At 27.0% G+C, this 10,297-nt stretch overlaps 1 protein-coding gene across 1 annotated transcript; it reads left to right on the forward strand.

Moving 5' to 3' along the window:
- Positions 1-5,332: 5,332 nt before the first annotated feature.
- On the forward strand, positions 5,333-9,785 carry LOC115244009. The gene is made up of 9 exons (XM_029821347.1): positions 5,333-5,493; positions 6,441-6,698; positions 6,797-7,238; positions 7,352-7,476; positions 7,975-8,110; positions 8,354-8,444; positions 8,493-8,521; positions 8,681-8,993; positions 9,332-9,785. Exons 1-9 carry the CDS (start codon positions 5,336-5,338, stop codon positions 9,487-9,489), a joined length of 1,710 nt encoding a protein of 569 aa, XP_029677207.1. The 5' UTR covers positions 5,333-5,335; the 3' UTR covers positions 9,490-9,785.
- The last annotated feature ends 512 nt before the right edge of the window (positions 9,786-10,297 follow it).

Here is a 10,297-nt window from a genome sequence, read left to right on the forward strand (position 1 = left end):
TTTTGAATATATTAATTTATATGAAATTACGAAACTTATATGTACTTTAAAAAACATATTTTCTAAAATTTATTGCGCTGATATTTTGGCATTGTTTAATATAAATTTTGAAATTAATTTTCTTTTTTAATTTTAGCTGTCCTACTGCGGAAAAAAAGTATAATAGAGAAAAACAAAAGAAGATATTTCACCATATCAATTTCAAAGAAAAAATAGAAACAGGATTATATTGTATCCAAAAGTTACAATATTATGCGTTTGAGATGTCGGAAAATAACTTTCGTGATACTGACAAGGAACAATTGGAGTGTCTCCTGCGTTCAATTGCTGAAAATTCCATGATGTATTATTTTGTATGGGATAAGATAAATAAAATTTCTGCACAAAAATCATGGTAAAAAATTTAATAAATTAAATTGGTATTATAAATTAATGTAATTTACTATAATTATATAATTAATATGTAAATTTTTTCAGCAAACTGTTTACCAAATTGACACGTGAATATAACTTTAAGCTGATTTTTTACTATTTGAAACAATATCGATTTATATATAAGCAAATGAAATTTATTAATATGCCAAAGACGAAATTGCTTTTGGAAAAACAACTTACGATTGTGGCGCAATATTTTCAGCCACGTGTGTCTTATTCGACTGTAAAAATGTGGTTAGATAGTATAACGGAGACAGTATTATCTCGTCTGAGAAATAAATATCCAGCTCATTCAATTTGCTCTACGATTTTAGAGCAATTTTCTTTTTGGAGAGATAACAATATTGATGACAATTTCTGGAATGAAACAGAATCAAGGCAAATTATGCGTATTCTCGAAGAATATATATTTTCCGAGTTAGAAATCTATAAATGGGATCAATTATTAATAACATCAGATCTCGGAGCCAAATATATAAAATATGTAAGTTATTTTAAATCATAATAATAATTTTTGTTTTGCGCTACGTAAATATACTTATATTTTTTATATGTTATGAATGTTCAATATATAATTTTTCTAATATTTAACATAGATTGCACAATATTTTCGAAGACATCTATTGACTGTCACGTATCACATCGTAGCTAGAAGACTCGGCATACATAACGTTCTGACAATGAGACTAACTGGAACAGATATTGCAGTCATATGGAAACCAAAATAGTAAATATAATTTTAGTTTATTGCTAATATTTTTTCAACACATATATAATGTATATTTATATATACATTTTTTGTAAGAACATTTCTACGATTTCTCTGGTTTCTTGTTTGTTTTAAATTGATGAAACAAAGGATCGTAGCATAGAAATATTTTCTCCTCGAGCATTTAACAAAACGTTAGCGCATGCATACGTATACATACGCGTGCATTATACATACATTTACAAAAAAATAATCAAAATATCTTTCTTTCGATAAGAGACATCTTAAAATTTTTATATGAAACAATATAATTTCATTTACAAAAATGTTTTATTTATTTTACATATAAATATATCCACATATATAGATTTAAAAAAATTATGTTTTATAAATAATATTTTACTGAAAAAAACTATTAATTCTTTATAACTTTGTGTTAAGGCTCCTAAGTACTCGCCGTGACCATATTGGAATCGTGACGTCAGAGACGAGAATGACACACTGAGAATTCGTAGTTATTTTAAATAAAAAGATATTTTGATAAAACAACACTACAGATCGCTTTAGTACACTTGTGTGCTAAAATTGTCCGAAAACTATGCTAAAAACATATATGTTTCGTATCACACTCATTTTAGGGCTGTTTTTTAATTATCAAGGAAAAAGCATGTTTTTCGGACAATTTTAGCACACAAGTGCAAAATAATGAGAGAAATAGATGCAATTGAAAAGTAAAATTGTATAATGTTTTAAAATATGTTAGGCAATTATTTTTTATTTTATATTGAAAAGAATTTTCTGTCAAACCTCTTCAATAATTTTTAAAAATGTAGCATGTTGCGCAGTTGAAATTTATACACAACATTTATAATCAGTCTATTGCAAATGCTAAAGAAATTATGAATTTTAATTACAATGAACATTCTTTTTATATGTTTAAACGCATATATGTATATGTATGTAATGATATTTTTGTCTTATTTTTAGTAATACAAACAGTAGGTATAATGCAGAATTCTTTTATATGAGCTACAAGTCCAATCTACTTTATCCATCGAACATTATCAGAGGGAGGGTCCACAGTAATATACTCCTACTGATTTCATCATATAATATTATGGTTGGTAATTATTAATATTTAATTTTAAATAGTTAATAAAAATATCAATTAATTATGCCTTGTAAATAACACGTTAATTTAATGAGTTTCGATACATTTTAAATCAATGAGTGAAAGCGATAAACTTCTTTTTATTTTTTGTCTGTAATCAAGATTTTCTTTACATATTTTTTTCTTTAGATAATGGATATTATGACGACACTTTATAATGTAAAACTAGAATATCGTTGGAATTTCAACATTATTACCACTTTTCTATTTCATTGCATTGGAGAAAATGTTGGGAAGTTGTTAAATATTCAAATTGAATACAAAAATATTACAAATACAATAGAGGTAGCTATAACATATGATATAATATTATTAAATTATGCAGTATATAATAATAGTATATAGTATATAATAACTTTATGATTAATAATAATTGTATTCAAAAGTACGAGCGCTGTATGATAAGTACCCGTGTTAGGGAAGGAAACGCATTTTAAAAAAAAATTTTTTTTATTTATTTCTCAACATAGTCTCCTTTCAGCTCGATACACTTAGTCCAGCGATATTCCAATTTTTTTAAGCCATCCAAAAAATATGATTTGTTGAACTCTGCAAAATAGGCCTCTGTTTCGGCGATGACCTCTTCGTTTGACGTGAACCGCTTTCCGCCAAGCCATTTTTTCATGTTTGAAAATAAAAAGAAATCGCATGCAACTTTACTTTAATTTCCTCACACGTCTTTCCATCCAAAAAAAGGAATCAAATCACTGACCAATATTGCTCTTTTTCCATGGTTGCAAACAAACACAAACTTGCCCATTTTCAACAGCTATCAAAACAAAACTACTCGATAAATCTGTCTGAAATTTTGACAGGCGTCGTTCGAAAGATGGCGTTAAACGATGGTATACAGATTTTGAGTCAGTGGTGCTATCAGTCGTTAAACATGGGTACTTATCATACAGCCCTCGTACACAGAGAAAAGCTGTGCATTACATGAAAGTGAGTGTGTATGTCTATATAAATGTGTATAATTACACAGGTCGGCATAATTTTATTTTTTTTCTGTGATCTAAAAAAATAGAGTAGTTTTCTATAGTTTTTTGTGCACTGACTTCAAATCCACAAGGCAAAATAGTCTATTACCTCAGGTTTTCGAGAAAAATGGGGTTAAAATCCTCAAAAACGCGTTATTTACCATTTTTGAAAATTTGTAGCTGACGAACCCGATGTGCAAGAGACTACAGACAGGGCTCAAATGATAGCTTGAACATTAATATAATAATATTGAATCTTTTACCGCACATACCATTAAATCTCAGGTGCGCTATGTTTTTAGATGTAGTCGTGTACTGTATCAAGTAGTACGATTGCCCCATGCAGTCCAACTGCAAAACCATTGCTAATAGCAAAAACTTCAATAGTAAATTTAATAAATAAGATAATCATAGTTTATTATGTTTGTAAAAAATTATATTAGTAAAAAATTGTTATTTTTTGAAAATTGTTTAAACAATAATTTCTTCAACAAATTAACAAGAAAACGTTTTTAATACGATTAAGCACTTTTAATCTCGTGCATTAAATCTATGATTAAATTTTTTACTGTTTGCAACGGTTTTGCAATCGAAATGCATAGAACAATCGTTCCACACAGTGCAGCTAAAAACAAAGTCGTTCTCTCCGTGAACGCAGCATAGACATAAATTTTGGCTCAATAACGCAACTGCATAACGCAAATAAGGATCCCCATGATTGAGTGTATATTAAATTAAATCGTAATAGACTCAGCGTGTAAAAGCGATGAATATACCGATTACTGATAAAATTTTCTCTTTTTTGAATAGATATTTTTTTTATATTCCCGATTTTAATTTGCATCCATTCCGTTGATTTAATAAAAAAATGTAACGAATCGAAAGTTTACTGAAGTTCTCCTATTAATTTCAAAAAACATTGTTTGAAAATGAGAAGTCTTGAATTTTGCGCTATCGGAGGAGACGTTCATTTGATATCAATTATGATTCGATGCGCTCGACGCTAATGGTATAGAGTTGATTTTTATTATCATTTTAAGATTATCACAGCGCAAATATTGTGTAAGGGTGATTTGTCGAATAAGCACATATGTTATTTCGAGACTGCGCATTTTTATTGAAATGCGTAATCATTTTTTTGTCTTATCAATTTTTACAATAAGCAAATTATTTTCTCTCCGCTTGTCAATCGGTTACCTTTCAAATGTGGATTATAAATGTTTGAAAAGATGATAATAGTATTATCTTTACTGGTTGCTTTTTGGACTCTACATTAAATTTTATTTAAAAAAAAACGGTGCAGTAGTTCTGTCAAAAAAAAAAAAAAAAAAAAAAAAAAAACCAGTTTGTGTGTTTCTCTTAATTTACTATTCCAGAAAATTAATCTCTTAAAACTGATATTATTCTTGAATTATTAAAACTCGGCTTCTAGATTACGCATAATTTCTTTCTAACATTTAATAATTTTTCAAATTTCGAAAATAATTCGTGGGAAAGAAAAAGATCTCTCGTGTTAACTGCATAATTTTTCAAAATTCAAGCTGTCGATCAATTAAAATCCCCAAACAAATTTTCTTGTTCTTTTATTGTATAAAAATGGGCAATTGAAAATATCAGAAGGACGAAAAATCCCTTTGAAGTAACATTAGAGCAAAGTCGTAAACCATAAATCCCAAAAAGGAGAGACGGTCTCGAAATTTTTCTTCAAAGAATTTTTCATTTTTGCCTTGTCATTATAGTTTCATTGACCAATCAAAATCAAGAGATCTATGTCCTCTTTATCCTGATTGGAAAGTCAAACGTTTCGAAACATTTCTAACACTAAGCAAAGTGCATCTGAGTCTACACCATATCAAACAAAGTGCACGTTATAGACGCATGGCGATAGTTCTAGAAGCCACAAGACACATTGTGCGCTCACATTCGTGATTCGTTATATATATATATACATATATATAAGTATATAAATAAAATTAGTGATACGAAATCAGTAAATAACGCTTGTTGCCAGTTGATTAATGTATTGTTTATTTTTTTTTTAAGATGGCTACAATAACATATTTGCCCGACGATGTGATTGTTATTATTTTGGAAAACAAAAGCATCAGCTTAGAGGATATCATGAATTTTAAGTCCACGTGTAAAAGATTCCAGCAGATAACACTGTCCAACAAGTTTTGGGAAAAAAAATATTATCAGAGGTATTTTTTTATTTATAAGTTACTTATATTAATTTATTTATATTTATTTTACGCTCGGTTGATTCTCGTATATGTGTATGTGTGTGTATGCGTGTGCTTGTTAAATCAGTGGAAAATAAACATGTGTCTGATATTACAATTTAATATGATTGTAGTAAAAAATCAAGATTTAGTAAAGCCAAAATTTTTATGCATCTAAAATATCGTCACTATAATCTACATCGATCAACTCCAAGTTTCGCGCCGATAAACATAGCTTATAATTTTTCATATTTTAATTTTAAATCTTGCAATAATACGATAATTATATTCATACACTTTTCTTACATTTATATATTTTAAAATTGACTTATTAAATATTTTTTTTACTTTTCATAAATAACGATATCTTTTCATATTTATAATGTAATCGTATTTTCTTCTTGTAACTTTCAACCTTTATGGTTTTTACAATTTTATAAAGCATTATATGCATTCAATTATATCTATTTAGAGATTGTAAAGATTGAACATTCGTTTAATTTTAAAATTTTCTTTTTGTTTTTATTCTTATTTTAATGTCATGTGTAGAATAAAAAATATCCCTACATACTTAGTATTCACTCGATTTCTCTCATTTAATATGATTTAAAGTAACAAACTTAAACGATGCAAGATTATCGCAGCACATGTATGTCGATAACACATTGTGCATATATGTATGTGTATCGTATTGCTATGCATTTCTATTGTGATAATTATAGTTTCTTTTTCAAGATTAAATCATATCTTCCTTTTAAATAGAAGAATCTATATTGTTATTTATAATTTTTTAAATTTATTCCAAATATTAATTTACATGTAATTATAAAATTTATATATACTTTAAAATGTATATTTTCTAAAATTTATTGCGCGCTGATGTATACTATAGCGTTGTTTAATATAATTTTCTTTCTAAACTTTAGCTGTCCTACTGCAGAAAAAAAGTATGATACAGAAAAACAAAAGCAAATATTTCACCATATCGATTTCAAAGAAAGAATGAAAGCAGGATTATATTGTATTCAAAGGTTACAATATTATGAGTTTGTGATGTCGGAAAATAAATTACGTAATACTGACAAGGAACAATTGGAGCATCTCCTGCGTTTAATCGCTGAAAATTCTATGGTATATTATTTAGTATGGGATGAAATAAATAGAATTTCTGCACAAAAATCATGGTAAAAAATTTAATAAACTAAATTGTTATGTTGTATTGATATTATAAATTAATGTAACTAATTATGATTGTATAAAGTTAATATATAAACTTTTTTAGCAAACTGTTTTCTAATTTGACACGTGAATATAACATTAAGCTAATTTTTTACTACCTGAAACAGTATCGATTTATATATAAGCAAATGAAATTTATAAATAAGCCGAAGACAAAATTGCTTTTGGAAAAACAACTTACGATCGTGGCGCAACATTTTCAGCCACATGTGTCTTATTCGGGCGTAAAAATGTGGCTAAATGGAATAGCGCAAACAATACTATGTCGTCTGAAAAGTAAATATCCAGCTCATTCAATTCTCTCTACGACTTTAGAGCAATTTTCTTTTTGGAGAGATAACAATATTGATGACAATTTCTGGAATGAAACAGAATCAAAGCAAATTATGTGTATTCTCGAAGAATATATATTTTCCGAGTTAGAAATCTATGAGTTTCATCATTTATTAAAGGCATTAGATCTCGAAGCCAAATATATAAAATATGTAAGTTATTTTAAATTATAATAATAATTTGTTTTGCGTTGCGCAAATATAACTATAATTTTTATATTCTATAAATATTCAATATACAACTTTTCTAATATAATTTACCATAGATTGCAGGATGTTTTCGAATATATCTATTGACTGTCGCGTATCACATCGTCGCTAGAAGACTCGGCATACGTAGCGTTCTGAGAACACATGGAATAGTTATTGCAATCATATGGAAACCAAAATAGTAAATATAATTTTAGTTTATTGCTAAAACTCTTTCAATATTTGTGGATATATACATTGGGGATTAAATAATTACAAAAAATGTTTTTTTTATTTATTTTACAGATAAACATATTCACATATTTAGATTTTAAAAAATATCGTTTAATAAATTTTGCCGATAAAAACTATTAATTCTTTATAACTTTGTGTTAACATGTACGGAATGATAAAATGTCTTTCTGTGCAAAATAACAGATACAATTTATTTAAAATAAAACTTGTATAATTTTTAAAATATATTAGGCAATTATTTTTATTTTATATCGAAAAGAATTTGCTGTTAAATCTCTTTGATAATTTTAAAAAATGTAACATGTGCAGTTGAAATTTTTGCATATTTATAATCAGTTTATTGCTAATTTAGTTAGAGAAATTATGAGTTTTAATTACAATAAACATTCTTTCTATATGTTTAAACGCATATATATGTATATATAAATGTTTTTTTTATTTTTAGTAATACACACAATTGGGATAATGCAGAGTACTTTTTTATGAATCAGAATTACAGTTTATTTTATCCATCAAACATTATCAGAGGGAGGTACCCAAGTAATGAACATTTACTAATGGAGTCATCAGAATATATTTGGGTTGGTAATTTTTTATATTTAAGGGGATCCAAAAGCTCGTCTGTTTTACCGACCAAAAATTATTATTTTGCATTTATATTAATTTTAAATAGTTAATAAAAATGACAATCAATTATAAGTATCGTAAATAACATATTAATTTAATGAATCTCAATACATTTTAAATCCAGGAGTGAAAATAATGAACTCCTTTTTATTTTTTTGTCTGTAATTAAAATTTTTTTTACATGTCTTTTTCTTTAGCTAACACGAGAGATTATGATAATTTACCGTATAAAACTAGAATGTTATCATAATATATATTGCAAATGGAATTTCAAAATCTTCAATTTTATATGGCAACATTTTATGACAAATGTTCAGAACATAAATATTGAAATTGAATACAAAAATATTACAAATACAATAGAGGTAGGTTATAACATCGTATAATGTAATTTAATACATTCATATAACAATATATGAAAAGAGAACATTAATTATAATTATTTATAACATAAATCATTACATTATTCTAAAAATTGCTTGTGTAACAAGAGATCGATTGAATTTGGTATTATGTTTCCACAGGTTAGATCTAACGCAGTGAAGAAACCATTAAAAAGAAGGACAAAAAATGTTAAATTTGCCGTTGGAATGATCGTAAGGCATACATGGCAAGATTATTCTTGCATTCATAATCATGATGGCATAATCATTGGATGGCATCGTAAATGTGACAGAATGTTACGGGACAAATTGGACAAGACTATTATGTTACCATATCTACGTCAATGCTCTGAACATTATCACATTTGCGAATGTCAACAATTTTCAGCCAGTGCCCATCAAGTGCACTACATCATTCTTGCCGAGAATAATAGAATATGTTATGTGCAACAAGGTATAATTATTAGTAGCGTTCTTATAAACCACACATGTGTTTTATGATCTTTTATCTATATAATATAAAATATATCTTTCTTAAATAAATAAAATAAAAAGGCAATATGTTGTTAATATCGCGTTGAAGATGGCCCGAAGAATGAGACAGAAACGTGCACTTTATATTGACACATTATAATAATAAATTATTTTTGCGCCCCAATTATTGCACGTGGCTGGTATTGCCTTTTTATGTTTTTTATTTCAATTATATATTCCTAAGAACCTATTATATCTTATATATCTTTTTTATTTTAAAACAATTAAACTGTGAATATAGGCTTTTTTTTATTTTAGATCAACTATCGATATGTTCACCAAAAAAGATTAATAACATAGAAATTGGAAGATACTTCTCTAGCTTCGAAGGCACTTATTACATACCAAATGAAAGCTTAAGAAAACATTATCCAAACGATACCGCTGCAATAGCCAAAATACTTGTCAAGCAGTAGTTTTTATTATCTTAAAATGTACAACACTTCTCTCAACAACATATTTCTTAATTTAGTTCCCATTATGAATGACACACACACACACACAAACATATACAGGGTGTTTTATTTTAATCGTCCCAGGCAAATATCTCGAAAAATGTGAAAGATATGGAAAAACGTTTCAGACAAAAGTTGTTTGGTTCGAAGAGAGACATAAGATAGTATTATTGGTTTGACTTTGAGTGAACATGCCAAGAGCATATGGAGTTCAACTTTATTTTTTTAAAGAGAACTCTACATTTTTTTATTGCATAATCTTGTAGCTTATCTCGAGAGCTTTTCAAAACACTATAATAAAGTATTTTTTCATTAAGTACTTTTTGAGTTATTTTATATTTTAATCTGACATATTTTGATATAAAAAATAAAATATCTCGTAAAATATTTAGTTTTCGATAATCTTACCGTAATACTTTTATGTACAGAATAAAGAGACAAATCAATTAATGTAAAAAAATAATTGTTTTTAAGAAAATGTATGTAATTATTTACAATGTATTTTTTGTGTGTTCTTAAACATCGTAAAATTAAAAATGCAATGTTAACACAGTATTATGAAAAATAAAATATATTAAAAATACATGTAAAATTATGTCGAATCATGTGCGTGTCATTACATTTTCGTGATCCTTTTTAATATCTAGTCAAACTCTGACGTCCATGAAATGATTTGAGTTTTTGCAACAGTTTTTTCAACATCGTGTGGTTTCCAGTTTAGTTATCATGTGCAATAAACGTTCACAATTCTATACATTTCATGAATCTT

The sequence above is a fragment of the Formica exsecta genome, unplaced genomic scaffold (assembly GCF_003651465.1).
Source record: "Formica exsecta isolate Colony F162 unplaced genomic scaffold, ASM365146v1 scaffold786, whole genome shotgun sequence".
NCBI classification, from domain to species: Eukaryota; Metazoa; Arthropoda; class Insecta; order Hymenoptera; family Formicidae; genus Formica; species Formica exsecta.

What these genes read in the sequence shown, in the direction of transcription:
- LOC115244009 (XM_029821347.1), top strand. Translation starts at nt 5,336, where the DNA reads ATGGCTACAATAACATATTTGCCCGACGATGTGATTGTTATTATTTTG. An exon ending in AGTCATCAGAATATATTTGG is followed by an intron (nt 8,111 to 8,353) that starts GTTGGTAATTTT and finishes CTTTTTCTTTAG; the next exon opens with CTAACACGAGAGATTATGAT. An exon ending in AATATGTTATGTGCAACAAG is followed by an intron (nt 8,994 to 9,331) that starts GTATAATTATTA and finishes TTTTTATTTTAG; the next exon opens with ATCAACTATCGATATGTTCA.